Source organism: Equus quagga, chromosome 15 (assembly GCF_021613505.1).
Source record: "Equus quagga isolate Etosha38 chromosome 15, UCLA_HA_Equagga_1.0, whole genome shotgun sequence".
NCBI classification, from domain to species: domain Eukaryota; kingdom Metazoa; phylum Chordata; class Mammalia; order Perissodactyla; family Equidae; genus Equus; species Equus quagga.
Window position 1 is genome coordinate 50,830,327 of NC_060281.1, and position 20,620 is coordinate 50,850,946.

General features: G+C 42.5%; 1 protein-coding gene across 6 annotated transcripts in view; it reads right to left on the bottom strand.

The window, feature by feature from the left end:
* PHACTR1 (phosphatase and actin regulator 1) overlaps positions 1-20,620 on the bottom strand; it is a 287,803-nt gene that overhangs the window by 43,087 nt on the left and 224,096 nt on the right. For all 6 annotated transcript variants that reach the window (XM_046640771.1, XM_046640770.1, XM_046640772.1 and 3 more), the window contains 2 exons: positions 8,012-8,259; positions 4,995-5,151 (listed from right to left, as the gene is read on the bottom strand). In XM_046640771.1, the coding sequence (XP_046496727.1) occupies positions 4,995-5,151; positions 8,012-8,259 (405 nt within the window). The remainder of the gene's footprint in view (positions 1-4,994; positions 5,152-8,011; positions 8,260-20,620) is intronic.

Consider the following 20,620-nt stretch of genomic DNA (forward strand, 5'->3'; position numbering starts at 1 on the left):
AATTTTGTTTGTAAACCACTCAGTTTGTGATATCTTGTTATGGCAGCTTTAGAAAACTAATACTCCAAGTAGCTTGAATTAAGCCAGCATCTTCCTTTGATCATTGGGAAGAATCATAGGTGAGTGGCCTTAATAACTGGCTACATCAGGTCTAGGAAAAGGACATTACAAGGAGAAAGATTCTTTCCCTAACCAAGCAAGCCTTCCAAGAGCTTCCCCATAGAGATGCTTTCAGTTTTAAGTGGGGGCTATGCTGTTCCAGCTCAGATGGGTGCTGAAAAAATTCTGGTCAACTGTGACGGCAAAAACGATGATGACAGTTCATCCATAGTAGGAGGGTGATATTTTAAGGGTAAAGAGCTATTTTAGGGGAACAAGTGTGTCAGGGAGGCAGACTGCCCAAATCCTCATTTACTCCTGAGCTTAATTTAGATTACATACTCCTACATACGCTGCAAGGCACCTTCTGTTTTATTTTTGTTTCCAGGCCTTTCCTCCCCCTGTCTGCTCCAAACATTACAGAGGGTATTGGAGGGGACTGAGGAAAGGATCTCACTTGGAGAGATCCTGGGCCAGCGGGGTCTGGAAGGCTGCTCTTCTCCAAGAAGAGGCCTAAGTGCACTGGCTGTTGAGGAACTATGAGCGGGTCAAGTTTCAGAGTCTTAGTTCCTTCCTTGTAAAATAAGTAGTCCTGCTAACTTACATAATGATTCACTTTCTAAGGGATGTTTCAGAAACAAAAGCATTATTTAGGTGTCAAACTTCTCTTTAGTCCCTGAATACCCCATTACCAGTGGTCCTGAGCTCCATCCTTTGGGGGGTTTCACTTCTTTAACCAATCAACTCCCCAAGCTGGAAAGTGGAGAAGGGCCAGAAGGCACTGCTGATCAAGAGGTCACCCTGCCAGGTCACCCTAACTACGAACATAGAGAAGCATGGCTCCATGTCTAATTTTTTAAATGATGATTTTTTGGGGGGGGGAGGTGGTAAATTCGAGTCATATGCATGAAATATTTTTCTTAGGGGAATAAAAAGCTTGGTGAATGAAGGGAACTAGAAGTGAATCTCATAGTAAGATCACACAGTTAGGCTGACCACTTCCTAGGTTGAAGGGCCCGAGAAGGGACCCAGAGAGAAAGCAGCATGCGCTTGCATTTGGGGGGGCTCTGGTGGGTAAGGAATTGCCCTAAGGTCTCCACATTTCCACGGACTAGAAGTCACCAGAGATAAAAAGACCTGCCCACATAGCCCCGAGAAGGGACCCTCAGACCTGTGGACTCTAAGCTTTTTCAGAACTCTATCAATAAAAATCTAAGCATGTATCCCCACATATGCCATTTCTTTATCTACATTACATACAAATACTACTGCACTGATAGGTGACGCACATCAGAAGATAGACACAAGCAATCAACCTAAAAAGAATGATATAAAAGAAACTTAAATACATGTTCTGGTATTTTCATTCCCCCCACACCCAGGCAGATGGCCTTGTTCGTCCCTTGGTTCTACGTGCACCCATCCTGAGTCTGCATTGGGAAGGAGCAGTGCGATGGTGCACCCAGTTGATCATGTTCATGTCTCAAGGGCAGCCCACACTTCTCAAATGGCAGTTGGTTGAAATAGTTATTTATCATCAAAACATCCAGATGCCTTGTTGACTGAGGTTCAGGAGAGTCTGCCCAACAGCATCAATGAGAAAATATTTTTGGAAGATTAATATTTTTGCATTCTTAAGTAGAAACTCTGCCTTAACGCTTGACATCATTTTACTTGGTGTTTCTGCTCCCTACCCCCAATTTGGAATTATTCTTTAAGTGCTGAATTGTTGGGTTTTTTATGCTATTAAAACTGTCAGGCTAAAATTATGTTTTATATCTTGCTTACTCCATGAGGACTGCAGACTTGGCTGCAAGCTTTTCAAAGCGCTTAAGCTTTCCAGCACAGTTTTGCTACCTCAAATAGCCAAAGAAGGCGGCAGGCCTGTGGTTTCAGAAATGCAAACTCTACAACAGATTGCTACATTCTTTTCCTTTTTATGATAATAAAGCTCACATTTCGCACATGGCGATCAGATGACCCAGTCTAATCCCCTTGGATTAGGAAATAAAGGCACAGGGAGGGCAAATGACTACGGAGGGAACTGCAGACCAGAGGTAGAAGCCAAGGCTCCTGACCTCAGGTTATTCTCTCTCTGCCACCGTCACCTTCTGGTTCTCAGACTTCCCCTTCACTCCGCCCTGGCTTTAGGGTGAGTGAGTGGCTGGAAGCACAAAGCTGGGTTCTCATTCTAAAGGGAAAAGTCCTTAAACCCCCTGGGTGTGAATCAGTGGCTGCACTACCTCAGAGAAGACCCGGAGACGCAGATTTGGCCTATCCACCTGATTGCTGAACTCTGTACAACCTTGTCAATCTGCTAAACACTCCTGATGTCCTCTCCTTTAGACCTAATTCCTGTAATCTGGCCAGAGATGCCCCGGATCTTACTATAAGGATATAAACTCCCAGTTCAAAGAGTGAACAAAGACAAAGTGGATTCAGGGCAAGGATGCAGCCCAGCTCAACACCTAGAATATGCCCCACACGGCCCTCTCTACTTCCATCCTTCTCTCTCTAGTCAGTGTGTGTTCTTCCTCTACCGGCCAGGGTGAAAGAGGGCTGGAAGAGGATGCACACTACGGTAATCCTTCAGTGGATTTTATGAATTCTAAGCAGTATTTAAGTGTTGGTACAGAGGAAGGGTTAGGAAAGGGTTGATTTACAAGGATAAGGCTTCAAATGCACAGAACTTCTTCTAATGCAGGGATAACCTATGTCTCTTCCCATCTCTGGGTTCTGTCACTACCACTGCCAGCCGGTCATGTCGGTGGTATATGGATACGGATTCAGGCACAAGAAGCTGGGGGCTGTTTCTCTTTAGGGAGTATGTTCTGGAAGAACAAGGGCCTCTTTTACCTGTCAGTTACCTCCAGGTGGAACGGCTCTACAGTGGACAAGCAGAGTGGCCGGCAGCACACATGTGGGCCAACCAAACTCATCTGCTTTTTGTATCTCCCATCTTTCTCATTCTCTCCACAGAAGATGCCCCTCTGGTCAGCCAGATGTGCTGGCATCTCACTGACATCTGCAGAGAAATCTTCCATTTTCCCCACATACCTGGGGCTCTGCTGTACTCTAGCAGAGCCGGGTGAATGGGAAGTGAGGGGAAAGAACTACAATAAAGGATGCCCACACTAAGGAGGTAGGAGACGGGTGCAGAGGGGCTGGGGTCAAGGATGTGCTCCTTCTCTTTCTTAGCCCCTCAAAGGATAGCCCTGTTTGTATTAGGTGTAAAATTGAACAAGCTGGTCAGGAAGCAGACCAGAACTGTATCCACCCACCCCACCCACCCCCAGAGATATGACCTGGCTATACATAGTCCAGGAGAGGAGACTTGGGGAGGCCAGGATCATTGTCTCCAAGTACCCTAAAGCAAGCATGTCAAGAGGGAGAGGCTGTGTGTAGCTGCAGAGAGAAGAGAATAAGACCAATGGGTGGGAGTTGCATGGACAGAGATTTCAGTTCAATAGAAGGAAGAACGTTTAACAATCCGGCTCTCCAACAAGGGACAGGCTCTCCGGAGTGCTGTGAGAACTATCACTGAGGGATGGAGAGAGATCTGGATGACCAAAGTGTGGACATGTTACCGCAGTCAACGAGTATGAGTGTGTGGCAGGTGGTTAGATATTTTCATTCTGTGACTCTAAAGAGTGCATAACACAAGGCCAAATCATCCATCAGTGTTGGCCATTTTACACAGCCCTGCACCATTAAAACAACCTCCTCTACAAGTAAACCAATCAATGACGAGAAAGAAGCTGCCCTTAAGTAACGAAATGAGGCCGGCGGGAGGGCAGAACACCAGCGCACTGTTGGATGATGTCGCTGCAGCTGTAACCTGTTTATGCACCAGTTTCCTCTCCTGTACTTAGAAGATGACAATGAATGCTGCTTGACGGGGTTGTCAGGTAGAGAAAACGGAATAACAGCAGCAGCTAACTGCATGGTTACTACGGGCCAGGCACTGTCTCAAAGGCTTTACTTATATTGTTTGTTCTTACCATTCCCCATTTTACAAACGCAGAAACATAGGCAAAGAAAATAAGTGACTTACTCAAGGCTATAGAGCTAGTAAGAGGGAGAGTCAGGATGAAACCCTGGAGACGATTACACGTTGCATCAAGCCCTTAGCACTGTGCCTGGGACCAAGGAAGGGCTCATGTGATAAGTACTGTTATAGACAGGGAGCCCTCTGGGGCCATTGCATGTGACATTACGCAGGTAACTAAAGTTCTCTGCGTCTGGTGTTCTCATCTGTAAAATGGGCAGAAAAAGGTCCATTTCATAGGGCAGCTCAAAGAGTAAATGATTTAACACATGTAAAATGTTTAGAAGAATGCCTGGCAAATACTAAGTGCTCCACGAATGTTAGCTAATACCATATGAACATGGCCTACATTACAAATACACACATAGGTGTTAACATATTAATATAACATACTGCTATGACCGTCTATAATGTCCATACACAAGAGCAATCACTCAAGAGAAGTCACAGTTCAGCAATGAGGCACCACTAACAGCCAGTGATCTCTTCTGGTTGTATAATATAGCAGAAAGGGCATTTATTTGATTGCTTTGTGCTTCATCAAACGACAACTCCTATGTATCCAGGTCATCAATTCTCCTGGATGGTGGTGATCTTTCCACAGATGGTTATTCTCCCTGGAAACCTGCCGCTCAGCTTCTCCCTGAACTTTTAACCAAGTAAAATTTGCAAGATTTGGATGAGTGAAGGGAAAAGGACTATAGAAGCAACCCTGGAAAAGAAAATGGGATGTTTTCCATTGACTTTTTCTGCAGTAACCTCTTCAAGAGACACTCAGGACTGATGTGGGGATTGAGACTGAATTCTTCTCCTAAAACCCACAGAGCTGGTGGGTCTGCTGTCCTACCTGGTGAGCTTGCTGCCAATCTGCTGCCTCAGCTCCAGTCTCTCTTCATCTGTCTGCCTGGGGAGGATGTTCTTTTCTTCTAGCTCTCGCTTGGAGGGCCTGTTGCTGAGTTTGATGGCTAAGGAGTCCTTTCTGCACACCTTCATGGCAAGGGAGCCTGCAGAAGGGAGAAACAAGTTTCAGTTAATGCTGACACAAACCTGCCCAGCCTCCCACAGGGCCAACCGTGGCCCACAAGGTAAAAGGCAGGAAGACAGACACCATGGGCTCAACATCTGAGAGTGGTTAAGGCCTCAAAGGCCACTTTGATGGAGTTCCTGCAATCAACATGTTCTACATGCCTAATAGTGTGTTGGGCAAGTAGGAGCACATGGGGAGCCTGTGATTGCATCTCTGCTCTCCAAGAACTCCCAGCATGCAGGCAACATTGCAAAGGAGGGAAAGACAGACTGTGGAGTGCAACAGAATGCAAAGGGGAGAGAGAGGACAGAGGCCTGTAGTAAGAATGGGAAGTTTCACAGAGGAGGAGGAGCTGGCACCTGCAGGATAGATGAGATGTGAACAGGCAGCAAGCCAGTGGACATCTTCAGGCGGGAAAGCTCACAGATGACGAATAAGCCAGGTAATCACAGGAAACAAAAGAGATGAGCTCCAGTGGAGCTGGGCATATGTAAAGGAAAATAAAGTTGAGCAGACGGAGTGGGGTCAGTTTGGAATGGAATTGAGGTCACTGAAATAGGTAATATTCTGGGATTGTTTTTTCTTCTTAACATAAGAAGTTCTGAGCAGCCAGGGCAGGGCTGCCTCCCATCTGGAATAAATCCATGGTTCTCATTTTTGGTTGTCAAAACTGGGGTTTGGCGGGGAGACTGCTTCTGGCATCTAGTAGGTAGAGGCCAAGGATGCTCCTAGCCATCCTATAATGCACAGGACAGCTCCCACGACAAAGAATTATCTGGTCCAGAATGTCAATAATGCCGAGGTTGAGAGACTGTAGTATAAAACATTCAATGCTCTGGCAGGAAACGGCGAGCAGAGGCTAAGCAGCTGCTCCTTCCACTCGTGAATCATTTCGACCTTTGGCTGCCCCTCCGTGGTTCTCTCCTTAACATTACTGTGATCATTTCATGGGTCACCAGTACTCTGACCGGCTCGAATTGAGCTGGGTCTCTGAAGTCTGGTAAGTAAAGCAAGAGGAAGAGACTGGGAAGCAGCAAGTTTGCTGGATTCCTTCTTTGGATTTGGGGTTTGTTTTATACTGCTTGTCTTCTTTCTTCCCCCACTGGTTTTAAGAACATGGGCTTTGCAATGAGACACAGCCAGCATCACATCCCAGCGCTGCCACTTTATAGATGTGAGGCTCTGGGCAAGTCACCTACTCTCCACTTTCTTCCCTTATCCATAACATGGGGCAATAGAGTCTGTGCCACTGGGTGTTGTAAGATGTAGATGAGAGAAGAAAATCTTAGCAAGTTGTCAGGCACACAGTTTATACATAGTAAAAGGTTGCTATTATATAAATTCATTAATTAAAAAGTTGACCAAATATCAGTCTATAAAGACTTAACTAAAATTTATTTATTGTTCATGGCCAGAATGATAGATTTTGAACTTTGCTTTCTTCATTTCTTCTCTCTTAGCCCATTTAAAGGCCTTAAACAAGAAAATATGTGCAAATCATATATCTGATAAGGGGTTAATTTCCAAAATATATAAGGAATTCATACAACTCAACAAAAAAAACAAACAACCTGATCAAAAAACGGGCAGAGGACATGAATGGATGTTTTTCCAAAGAAGATATACAGATGGCCAACAGGCACATGAAAAGAAGTTCACCATCACTAACTATTAGGGAAATGCAAATCACAACTACAACAAGATATTACCTCACACTCATCAAAATGGCTATTATTAAAATGACAAGAAATAAGTCTTGGAGAGGGTGTGGAGAAAAGAGAACTCTCCTATGCTGTTGGTGGGAATGCAAACTGGTGTAATTATGGAAAACAGTATAAAGATTTCTCAAAACAGTTAAAAATAGAAATACCATATGATCTATTCCACTTCTGGATATTTATCCAAAGAACATGAAAACACTAATTCGAAAAGATGTATGCACCTCTATGTTCATTGCAGCATTATTCACAATAGTCAAGACGTGGAAGCAACCCAAGTGCCCATCAATAGATGAATGGATAAAGAAGATATGGTATATATACACAATGGAATACTACTCAGCCATAAAAAACATGAAATTGTGCCATTTGCAACAATGTGGATGGACCTTGAGGCTATTATGCTTAATGAAATAAGTCAGACAGAGAAAGACAAGTATCCTATGATTTCACTTATATGTGGAAGCTAAATAAGCAGACAAACAGATAAGGAGAACAGATTAGTGGTTACCAGAGGGGAAGGGGTGGGTGGAGGCTGAAAGGAGTAAAGGGGCACACATCTATGGTGACAGATGGAAACTCGACTTTTGGTGGTGAACATGATGCAGATGATATAGAAGTCAAAATATAATGATGTACATCTGAAATTTACATAATGTTATAAACCAATGCGACCTCAATTAAAAAAATTTAAATTCAGGTCTTCTAAAGTTGTTGAGATATGCTTAAAAATGAATTTGTTGCATACACAGTGGTTAGTATGTCTGAGTATTTTGCAGCCTGAAATTGAATTTTAGGGGTCCCTGCCTTTTTTTCTTTGAGGGAAAGTTGTTGCATCCCAAGGGAAGAAATCAAAGAAAGAAAGAGTCATCTAAGAAGTAGGAGGTGGTAGCATGGTGTTGCAATTTTTAGAGCTATGAGGATGCATAAAGAACATTTACCCTTTCATTTTACTGGTGAAGAAACTGAGGCCCCAAGAGGTTAACTGAGCTACCCTATGACCCAGGGCCAGTTGACACCAGACCCCGGATTAGAACTGAAAGTGTTGGGCAGCTCAGTCAGCTCTCTTTCCATAAGCCACACCCCTCCCACCTCGGTGAAGACCTGGGATGCACGCACTGGTATACAATGAGCTGTCGTCATCCTCGTCCTCTTCCTCCTCCTCCTCTTCTCTCGTGTACAGGCAAGAAGAGTCTTCGTAGTCTGATTCATGAGGCACATTTTCTTTATTGTCATCACATTCAATCACAACAGTTGGCACTTGTCTTATTTCCGGAAGGCCCAGAGGTCCTGCTTTTGTGACACCATCACCCGAGTGCAAACCAGGGCTGTGGTAAGAAGTGGAACAGGGGACCCGCTGCTCAGAGCTGTTTAAAGAGAAAGAGAAAAGAAGACATTCCTTCTGGCTAACACATCCTATAAATGCATCAGAACCTTTCTAAAACTCAGTTGTCCAGTCCCAAGAGACAAAGCATCTACAGGGCAACTGAAGTCTCATTTCTCATCACAGCTAAACATTTTAGGATAGCAGTTTCCTGATGGTAGTAGCAGCATGGAACAGGAAATAAGAATTCTATGGATGGATGATGGTGATGCCAGCACAGCAATGTGAATGTACTTCATGACACTGAACTGTACACTTTAAAATGGTTAAGATGGTAAATTTTCTGTCCTGTGTATTTACCACAATTAAAAAAAATAAAAACGGGGGCTGGTCTGGTAGCGTAGTAGTTAAGTTCACGGGCTCCGCTTCAGTGGCCAGGGGTTCACAAGTTTGGATCCCAGGCATGGACATCTGCACTGCTTCTCAAGCAGTGCTGTGGCAAGCATTCCACATACAAAGTAGAAGAAGATGGGCACAGATGTTAGCTCAGGGCTAATCTTCCTCACATAAAAAAAAAAAGGAGGAAAAGAGGGAAGAATAAAATAAAATAAAAACAAAATTAAAAACAGAATTTTAATTCCACAAATATTTCTGGTTAAGATCGATACCTCCAAGTGCAAAGGAAGGTTCGTTTGCAACCCACTTGTCTCAGAGGAGGAGTAAAAGAATTAATTTGATGGTGAAGCTGGAGATCCAGGAAAGAAAATGATAATGCATGAGATTCTAGCTTTCAAAGCTACACAGAGTGGTTGGTAGGGAGTGGGTGTGGGAGAGACTGTTTGAAATGTCATGGATGGAGATGCAAAGAAAGAGAAGAGGTGGGATCATCAGGCCGAAGACCCATGCATGAACACCAGGCTGGACATGGTCAAGGATGACATACAAAAAGCTCTCTCCCAAGGATGCTGTCAGACCCTCAGCAACCACAGGTAACACCAGTAAGATTTTTTTTGTATGTCAATTTTCCAGAAAGCAATGAGGAAGATATTCTTGATTCTACCTTTTAAGTTGAGCCAACTCAGATAAAATATATTTTTTAATTAAAAATGATTTGTTTCATAATGAAAGCCACATAAGCTCATCATAGGAAAATTAGCAAACGCATATCTTCAAAAATAAAGTAGTTATTTTCTTAATAGAGTCTATCCTAGGCTCCAATAGCAATTTAGAATCCTTTCTATGACTGTCTCTAAATGAAGTCCAGCAAGAACAATGGAGCCAGAAACACATAGTTAAATTTTATAATTCTTTTTCAGATTAACTAGAAGTGGAATTTATATCTTTCATTTAAGGAATTTCTAAACATAGGAAACTCAGTGCATTTTACCATCCAAAAGCGTTTGACATTCACAAGGAAATAGAGTGCAAGGTAATACTATATATCAAAAATTTTACATTAGAATAGTTTATCCAAAAGAACAATCTTACTCATGACATATGAACATGATAGTCTCCTTTGAAACTTTCAATTACGCTTTAAATTATTGCTACGTCTAATTTAAATTCAATTAACTTTCTTCCTTCCATTGTTTCCCAAGGGCTGTTTTTCTCTCTGTATTTTTCACATAACTCTTCAGTGACACAAATGGAAAATCTAGTTAACACATTATGAGCTATGAACGTTCAAGGCAATGCACTAAATCAACTTAAAAACAAAACAAACCTTCAACTATTGAGTAAGATTAAATCACACATTTACAAAAATGCAGCACCTTATTAGACATTAGCAGTTTAAGGGATCCGTTTCCCACCTAATTTAATATAAATGGCAAAGAGAGCAAGAAGGTGGGGTACATGATAGATGGCCTCCAGGGTGACAAACATAATAGTTGACTGAAAGGTGGCTGACTGGGGAGTCACTGCCCCCCTCACAAGGCGGTCCTTCCATCAGGCAACGACACGCACTGCATACCAGCTGTGCCTGGATTTCTACGTTGGATCTTAAGGGAAGTAGGGATGGAAGAGGCAAAAATGTAATTCCACAGCCCATGTTTTGCCCACCTCTGCCTCCTCCTCTCCCCCATTTATAGTTTAATTAATGGTTCCTACAAAGGCACAGATCTGGGGATATGACAGTTAGGAGCAAGGGATGAAAAGCAGCCAATAGATATTCTTGTGTGGTAGGACGAATCTTCTGAGGAAATAAACGTTGGAAATGAGAAAGCACGAGTTCCTCAAGGTAGAAGGCTCCAAGGTGCCTTAAGAGGATAGAGAAAGGAGAAATATTATGCAAAGGAAGATAAGAAACAGCCTCACAGGTAGTCTGTGATAAACAGGAGACTGGTGTCTCTTCCTTCAAAAACACATGGGAAGTGTGAGACCTTGAGTAGACAGGATTATAAGGCAGATCCCCCAGCTGCCTTGCTAGGTAGTAGGTATCATGCTACCAGCCTCGTAAAATAGGGACCAGCCACGGTGACCAGCGACTGCCTGCTGAGGGCGCTGTAAAAACAGCTGGAGACCTTGCCTGGCCAATCAGGTCACCTTCCTGAAGTGTGAATCTAGCAGCTAATGTCTAATTTCCCATAAGGATGAAGGTGTTTTCCAGGAAGCCAGGTGAATCCACCAAAAGTGTTTTGAAATAGTCTATTAATAAATATCCACTGACTGCCAACTGTGTGTCCGGAGAGGTGCTGAGAGGGAGGAAGCCAAAGACCCAGATGATCCCATATATCTGGTAACTCTGGAGAACCACAGAATAGCAAGAAAGGCCAAATGAGAGAAGCGTTGGCTGAGAAGGAGGTTAGAAAGCTTATTATGGCACCTCAGTTTGAGAAGTCAAGACATAAATCTGAGTCCAAGTTTTGCCACTTACGATCTCTTGATGTTGAGCAAATTATTTAACCTCTCTGGGCCTTAGCTTACTCAACTGCAAACGTGGGTAAACCACACTGTTTTCAGAGGCTGGTGCATGTGATGTGTCCCATTGACATGCCCTTAAGTGAGACCCTTAGTTGTTATTTACAGAAATGGCTTTTCATGTGGTTTCAAAACACTCTCAGTTTCAGTCTGTTCTCCATACTGTTGTCAGAGCAACTTTTAAGACCCTGATCTGGTTGTCTCACTCATCAGAACTCCGAATGCCTGCCCAGTCTACAAGACCAGTGCTCTAAGGGTGACACCAATGGAAAACCCACTTAACACATTATGAGCTATACCATTCAAGGCAAAGAACTAAATCAACTTAAAGGTAGCATCTTTTTACATTTGGCCTCCACCCCTGCTGGTTGTGGGCAGGAAGGGGAACACCCAGCTGAACTACAGTCTTAGTAATGCTGGTTTTATATAATGGAGCTGTCACTTAAAGACGTGCTCTAAATGATAGGTCTTACTGCTAAGAAAAGTGAAAACCATTAGCCTGGAAGCAGTTGTTTAACCATAGCATGACATGCAATGCCTTGCACAATGTGACCCATATTATTCACCCAGCCTCTGTTCCCAACTACCTCACCCCTTGGTCATGCACAAGAATGCACTGCAAGCTCTTGGCTTGGAATGCTCTCCCATCCCACCTTCACCTTGTTAATTTCTATTTATCTTTTACTACTCGTCTCAGGCAACACTTTGCCTACGTTCTTGTGAGATTCCACAATTGTGACAATTGTGAACATCTGTTTGCTTACTAGCTTCCCTTCCCCAACCAAGCTGTAGGCTCCTTGAGGGGCAGGAACCATGTTTAATTCATCTTTGTAGCAGGTGCTTAGCACCATGTCTGACACAAAGTTGTTTATTGTTCTTGCCGAGTGAAAGAAACATGGGCTGGAATCACTGATATTTAGGTGTATTTGTAAGTGGTCGACAAATCACATTCAAAGGGTATTAATGAAGAGATCATTTTTAATTTTCAGGGAGGTATCTAGTGGTGTAGTGCAGGGCTGTGGGTTCAGTGTGGTTGTTGACTTGGTTGGCACTTTTATCAATGGGTTAATGACAAAAGGCCAACCTCATCAAATACGTGGAAGAACGGAGGTAGAGAGGAAAGAAGGGAGAGAAAAAAGCCAGCATTCCCGGAGTGTGTTACCCCCTGTTCTAGAAACTTTCACATCAGTATCTCATTTCATCCTTATAACAACTCCGCAGAAGGTGCATCCTCATTTTATTAAGCGGGAAATCAAGGCTCTGAGAGGGTAATAAACAGGCCCATGAGGACACACGTAGCAAAGGAAGGAGGTGGAATTTGAACCCACCCTGTTTCAATATGCTGAATCCAAAAATGGATTTGTGATACTTGTAAGATTGTGTACTTTGATTAAACACAAACCCTACTAACTATACACATGCAAGGTGGAGGAAACATCATGCCTTGTCAATAACACTTGTAAAAAATGGGCATTATTTTATAAATATTTTAAATCCTACTAACCTGGGTAAGTGAGAGTGTTCTACCCTGCCATGGTCAGGCCACACCTGGGGCACTGAGTTTAAAGGATTCACCTTAGACATTAGATTATAATAGTCAGGATGGTGAAAGGACTCATCTGTTGATGTACTGTCATGGTGCCTTTTGCAGCAAAATGGCACAGCTGAGTAGTTGCAACAGAGCCTCCAATACTTTCTATCTGGTTCTTTACAGACAAAGTTTTCTGACCGCTGGTCTAAATCAGTGGTTCCTAAACCTTGATCACACCCACACTCAATTGTTTTTGTGTGTGTGCCATATGTAAAGTCCATTTACACTATTATTTACTTCAAATTTTTAAGTCTACACTTAAAAAACTTTAAATACTAATTTAGCCTCATCTTAAGCAATAATATCTCTGTAGTCATAGGTTTTATATGCTAATCGTGTTTATAACTTATGCTAAAATAAATATGTGACTGTTAAAACTTTTATCAAAGGTTGTCCTAAACTCACTTTATGTACCACCAATGATGTATATATCATTTTGGTTAAATGACGGCCTGGAGCAGATTCTCTCAGCCTCTGCATGACTGAGATTTGGGGCTAGAGAATTCTTTGTGGTGGGGGGCTATCCTGTACATTGTTGGATGTTTAGCAGTACCTTGGTCTCTACTCCCTAGATGCTAGTGGCATCTCCTTTGGTCGTGACAACCAAAAATATCACCAGACATTGCCAAATGTCTTCCAGGGGGCAAAATTGCCCATTTGGAAATGGAATACAGATCCTAGCTCCTAAGTTCCGGACTTCTTGTGTCTCAGGTTGGCACCCTGGGGGCTGTTCCAACACTTTGATGCTATTAGGGTTCCACTGAGTAAGTTATCTCTAGTCTCTGAGCAGTTACCCCACTAACGTAAGAATTCCAAACAGACTCTTGAGTGAAGCAGCTTTTCTCATTCTGTGGCCCAGATCAGTAATTTACATAACGACACTCTAGTGGCCTGAAAGAGTCACCACATCTTCCAGAGTACCTGTCAAATTCCCTGAAGAAAGCTGACTCACGTAATAAAATCTATTCTGGACCATTCATGTCAAAACTCTTCGGGACTAGGCATTTAAGTTTGCTTGGAATTCAAATGGATCTCATTGCATGTGGGCTGTGTTCATTGCTCCTCTTCCAAGTGGCTGACTAGGAACTAAAGCCACAGGCAAAGATAAGCCCCTCATCCTTAATTCTTACTGGACTGGTGTATATAATGATGTAAAAGTTAACATTTTAAATGCTCACATAGTACTGTGCACTGATTCGTTTAAGCCTCACAACAACCCTATTAGAGAGGTACTACGGGTATCCTCTGTGGATGTCCCACATGGCCAAGGTCACAGTTAGAGGGACGCAGGCATTATTGAACGCAAGCAGTAGGACTATACGACCTGATCTCTTACTGATGTCACTACACTGCCACCTGTGAAGAAGCAGCAGTCCTGAAGTGGCTTCGAACCTTATTCTTCTTCCAGAAGTGTCTCTCCTAGCCACACGCCCCCCCACCACCCAGGCCACTTTTTACTGTTGTCAAACAGGTCTGATCATGTAATTCTCCCAATTAAAAGACCTCTGAAGGGTCTCATTGTCAACTGGATAAATCCCACCCTCTTTGGCATGGACTAGGGGGAGCCTTCCCATCTGGCTCCACAATTCCTTTTGATCTCATTTGTTACCATTCTTTGCCGTACACCCAGTGTTCCAGCCATACCAGGCCACTTGCCACTTCTCAAGCACATTGTGGCTTTGCTGTTTCCTCCTTCGGCTCCTGCCATCACTCTGCCTCAGGACCATCCCCTCAGGGTTTGGCCTGGAGCATTCTACCCATCCTTCAGGGATAGCCTGAGTGCCTTTTTCTTTTGAGCCGCCTTTTTCGATTTTTCCAATGGAAATGAGTCCTTTCTCGTGCTTCCACAGTCTCCATTCCCAACTCTGTTGCAGCATCTGTTACATTATGTTATAATTATGTGTCTAAGCATTTACCCCTCCTGCCCTATTGACTGTGAGCCTCTCAAAGATTGAGGCTGATTATTAATTATCTTCATATCCCAGTCCTATTTTTGTGCATATTTTTGGAACTGAGGGAAAAGTCAATTGAATATTTGTATTGAAGTCTCTTGGAATCAGAGTAGGCCATATTACATTTCCCATCGCTTAATTCACTAAGATAATGATCCCTGACCCTGGGAGTCTTGCTGTTGTGGGGAAAGTATTCTTGTGAAGGGAGAATTACAGTTTTGGAAATAGTGATCTCGAGTTCTTTCCTAAGAAGATAATCCAAAAAGATAAGGCACAGAGATCTATGCAAGGAAGAATGCCACAGTACCTATGTGCCTTCCATCCTGGGACTGCGTGTCACAGAAGATGTAACAGAGATAGCTTAAGGTTATCACATTTCCCAGTTCTGCACTTACAGGCTATCAGGCCAGTTAAGAATTAAGAACGTCCAGAGTTAGGCTGCTTTGTAAGATGAGATAGTTGGGGTAGATGAGATCTAGAAGGTTTCTTCTCATATGACATTCTGTAAGGAATTTAAGTAAACACCAAAGACCCTAAATTATTCTCCAGGGGGAAAAAAGGATGAGATCCTGTTTCCTATCTAGGTAGCTCTAAATGATGTAATTTTCCTGACAAGTGTAATAGGGATGAACATGTGAAAACCTAAGAGCGTTCCATGACATTTGCAAGACATTGGAGAGTTGCACCATTCTGGAATATTTCCATTCTGTTAATTAAAAACACCAGGGGGGCTCCGCAGCTTAGGATGAAGGAGCAGGGCCATCTTTCAACCACAATAGCTACCACACATGATCCTTTGTGGGCTTATAAAAGTGTTCTGTAAATGTTCATCACTCCATTTAATCTTCACAAAAACTTGCAAAGTTAGGAAAGGTAGTGTTATTATCTTGATTTTATGGATGAGAACATTAAGCCTCCATGAAAATAAGTGAAGGGATCCTTGGTTGTAATCCCAGCAGGGTGAGAACTTGGGTCTTCTCACTCCAGAGAACCACTCTGCCTTCTCTCAGAGAACCCTCGATGCCCATTATTTTCTTGTACGTGTACATGCTGACTATGAAATTCAATCTGCACCACAAATTCAAAAAAAACATAGAATATAATAATTATCCATACAACGAAAAGCAAGGATAACAGATGCTCACAGAAGCCAACTACTCTTTTGCTATGAGTTTTGCTGTGCAGAGCCCCAAGGTTAGAGGCTATTATGAACACAGAGGCAGGTTTGAATTCTAGACCTGGGTGGTAAAACAGGTTTAGAGTGAGTAACACTTGGCTGGGGGTAAGTAGGTGTGCAGAGAGAACAGGATGCAAGAGAGAGGAGAGAATAATTACCAAGCTGGATAATCCAGCCTTGGATAATGGAGTGTTGTCAATGAAAACAGGGAATGCAATGGGTTTACTGTGGCCACGTTAATGACATGCTCCTTGAGAACAGGAAGTCATTGCCATCATCTCTTCCCACTCCTCCGCTTTACTTCTCTTCAGTGTCCCACCCCCACTTTACAGCACACGACACATTCATTGGTTTATCATCTGTCTCTGCTCCACTAAAAGGTAAGCTCGTGAGGATGGGAACTTTGTTTTGTCCTCGCTGTCTCCCCAGAGGATGGAACAGCCAGAATATCATCCTTCATGAGAAAAATGAACGAACAGGGAAGAATAAACAGAAGTTTACCTAAAACAGGAGGCCTGTAACTCACAAGAGACACACTAAAAATAGAAGGATTCAAAAAGCTTGAGAGTGAAATGGCAGTCCTAAATCGGTAAAAAGCAAGCATTTCTGACTCTCTTCTCCTTCATTACGTCCCCATGCTGTGTCAGCGAAGTGAAAAGCTTTATTCTCGCCCCTTGGTCCTGCCTCCGCCAAGAACATTTAATGAGTCTTCTGTTTGGAAAACTCAACTCTCTTCTTTGACTCTACTAAACCAAGTAGGAGACACAGAGATTGAGAATACCATGGCACCCTCAGATCCCCATTCCCAACCCCCATCTTCCTACCATTTAAATGGTCGCATGTTTCTAGGGAATCCCTAGCCTGAAAATGAAGAGACTGCCTTACCTTGTATGTTCATTACAGGTGAGGGAGAGGCAGCTTATTTTTAATAATTCATAAAGAAATGAATGTCAAGACATCTACAACAATTCAGGGTCATTACACTTGGTCCCTTTTCGAGGGAGCTCTATAATCATCGCTTTATCTCCCTCACAGGGTAATGGGCAGATGAGCAGCAGTGTTGTGACTCACCCACGGGTGGGGGGTTACAGGTTATCAAACACCTTTGATTGTCTTGTAGGAAATCAGGGGCAGCTTTTGAAATTAAAACTCACTGCCTATTTTAAATCCTTAATCTTCCTTGAAAATACTTGGGAACCATTTCACCATCATTTCTAGAGGAAAACATGTAATAAAGGGATATTGCTTTCTGGCACCTGATTTCAAATGCAACGACTGTTAAAATGCAAAAAAAAAAAAGACATTAATCTCCTCAAAGGACAAAGAAAATTTATTATCTACAAATACGACACCGAAAATGAAATTAAACTTCAACAGGAACAGCTCTTGTAATTTAGTCTGCACGAACTATGAAGAGAGCTTTCAGAGAAGAGAGAGAACAATTCGCTGTTTTCTTCTTGGATACCAAAAATGTGTGAGAAATTATGCTACAAATTGCAGTGCCTGAGGCTGAAAAATGACAGAAATAACCACTGAAACCCAAGAAAATAGTTAATCAGCTTCATTTTGAGAAAGCAGGCACACATTGTGCTTTTTATCATGGCCCTGGATTAGCATTCTAAGATAAGAAACTCAACATTAGAGCGTTTGTGTTTTTTCTTGGTCTTTAGTCAGCAGGAAACTATGCCATTCTATATACAGACTTGGGTACTGAGCTTTCCTGAGTAGAGAATGTGTTGAGCTTCTTTTTTCCCAGCAGTGGTAATGAATTTAAATCATTCACAACCCTATCTCTGTCTTTCCAGGGACCAATGACCCACATTTCTGAAATCTAGTGATGGATGTGATGAATAAAACCAGATGACATACAGAGTCTGACCAACAGCCCGTTCCTCACAGCATTCTCCATTTCTGACGGAGGAAGCAAATGGGGTGGCTTTTCCACATGACTTTGTCCGTAGACATCAGTGAATGTCCTAGGTCATGCGTGGCTGGGTGGTGGTGCCAGAAGTGAGCGGGCCTACGTTTGAGTCCAGCTGGGCCACTCACTAGCTGTGCATCTTGGTCTTCGGTTCCTCATCTGTTAAATGGAGAGATCTATTTGCCCACCTCACAGCTGCAAGATCAGAGGATAACACTGGCGCAGGGTGCTTCGTGAACGTCGATGTTAACAGATGCTGTCTTAACGAGGGATGCACTTAAACATCAGCAATTTATCATCAACCAGTCATTTCGGATATAATCCAGTAATTTATTAGAATACTTCCTTCAGGGTTTTTATATTTTGGGCATGCAAAAATCTTTCTGGACAATAGTTTCCAAGAAGACCAAAGAATCCATATTTATTTATTGGGCAAGGGCAGAGTTTCCACTGATGTACACACAGAAATTTAGGAGCTGATCTCTCTCTTTTGAAAATACACTTCCTTTTTTAATTCTCTTAAGACTTCAAAAGATGTTAATCATTTGTATAGTCTCATTTTTAACCTTCCTCTAACCAGTCTGTTTACCGACCTTGCAGGGGAGGGACTGTCTTGCTCACAGTGACAATACCTTGCACTGAAATCTCATCATGGCCCTGGGAACAGCAGTTAAGGTGCAAAACAGCATCTACATGCAGCCACTTACAGATGATAAATATCAGCTTTAAAATCAAAGAACTGACCTCAAGTAAGAGGTTGATAACTCTGGCCTCAAAGGGTCAGGGACAAATGCGTAACCAGAGTTACACGAGATTTTAAGGAGATGGTCATCAATATAAGAAAGAGAATCTTTCCCTGAAAACGCATTTCATTTAAAAAGGCATGCCATTTGCTATACGATGAACAAAACACTGAACTACTTCAAACAAACGCTACTTCACAAGCAAGTAACACTCAGGTATTCAGAGTTTTATTCTTGCTGGTGCGCCAATGTACATCTCCTTATCATCATGGAACATTCTTATTTGCAGGTAGAAACATTAACATAATCCAATGCAGTAATTGCGTCTGCTTGTTATGGCTATAAGAAACCCTGGGGATCATGCAGTTCAGGACCAAGAATTATTCTTTAGAATTTCCTGTGACCCTTGAGGTCATATAAGAAAAGTAACTGTCACCCTGAAATGTACTTACATTAGGATAATAAAGGAACTATGCTCTTTGAAAGGCCTAAAAATAGTTACAGAATAATAGAATTGTAGAGATTGAAGGGATCTTGAGGACTACTGATTTCCATTTCTTCTGTCCAATGTTGAAATTATTCTTTTTTCAATATTCTTGACAAGTAGTAATTTACTCTCAACTAATATACAAATATAAAAATGGGGATATTATAAGCAAACAAAATAAACTGTTTATATGCCTAAATTTATCAATATTATTATTTTAAAGGAAAGACAGTAAATGTTTTGCTATCGTGTGTCTACCACAATGCTTGGCATGCAGTGCACAACAAGTGCTGCAAAGAGTTCAAGATGGTTCTGGAAGCCTTTCTGGGTCTGGATGGATGGATGACCATCGTTGGTCTGGACTATCTGTATCAACACAGATGCACCTTTAATATCTCAGAAGAGGTAAAACCATTCTACTTCTAAAAACATTTACATTAGAGTGAACGACCTACTTCAATATATCCAACATGGAGTTGTGGAGATGGACCAGTCCTTAGGAGACAATCTCACATATAAGGTTTTTCTTTATGTAAGTACATGAGTAAACCATTTGGGATAGCTGTTAGCCTGATCTTTCTTAAAGATCTCCAGTATCCTCTCCAAGCGTTCCTAGGTTCTTCCTACGCCTAACTACAATCTTCTGCCATTTCTCTCATTCTCTACGATTGGTCCTTGGAAAACTTGGGAGAATAACTGTCAACTTCCTGCATTTGCTTAATAAAAATCTCATCACCCATTTCGAGACAGTAAATCACTCCTTCCTCTTATCCACCTGAAATGCTCTCTCCTTCCATTCTCCCTCTTCATCTGGTTATTTCTATCTTTTATTTATTTATTTATTTGTTTGTTTATTTATTTATTTTCATTTTTCTGGTGTGGAAGATTGTTCCTGAGCTAACATCTGTGCCAGTCTTCTTCTACTTTATACGTAGGACACCACCATGGCTTGGCTTGATGAGCGGTATGTACGTCCATGCTTGGGATCCAAACCCACCAACCCCGGGCTGCCGAAGCGGAGCACGCAAACTTAACCACTACGCCACCGGGCTGGCCCCTCTATCTTTTAGACTTCAGTTTAGATGCAGCTCTCCAGAGAAGCCCACCTGAATCCCACCTATCAGTTGCCCCACTCCTGTATGCGCCCCTCCCTCCCTGCACCCTCACCGGTACTGACTCGCCCAGTCAATGCTCCCCGCAAATTCCAAGTTCCACTCAGAGCAGCCGTCCTCTACATTTCATTCACTGCTGTATCCCCAGTACCATGCACAGAACCTGGTCCAGAAAAGGTGCTCGATAAAAGACGGTGGGTGATCTTCCAGGTGCTAAGGAAACACAGGTACCTTCCTTTTCCTTTGCAAAGCCTGTTTTTCACTAAGCTTTACAAATTCTGAGCATCAGTGATTGCCTCAAATTTTCTCCTGGCAAATGTCAGAGCTTTCCTGATCTATCTGTTCAGCAATTCTGGGATAGGAAAAGGCAGAGGGAGAATGAATTTATGAGAAATGTATTTATTTGTCTACTTCTAATGCTCTGATGTAGTAAGCAAATCTATCTCCATACAACTGAATGTATGGTACTCGAAACTTCCTAAACCAAACACACTGGGTGAAC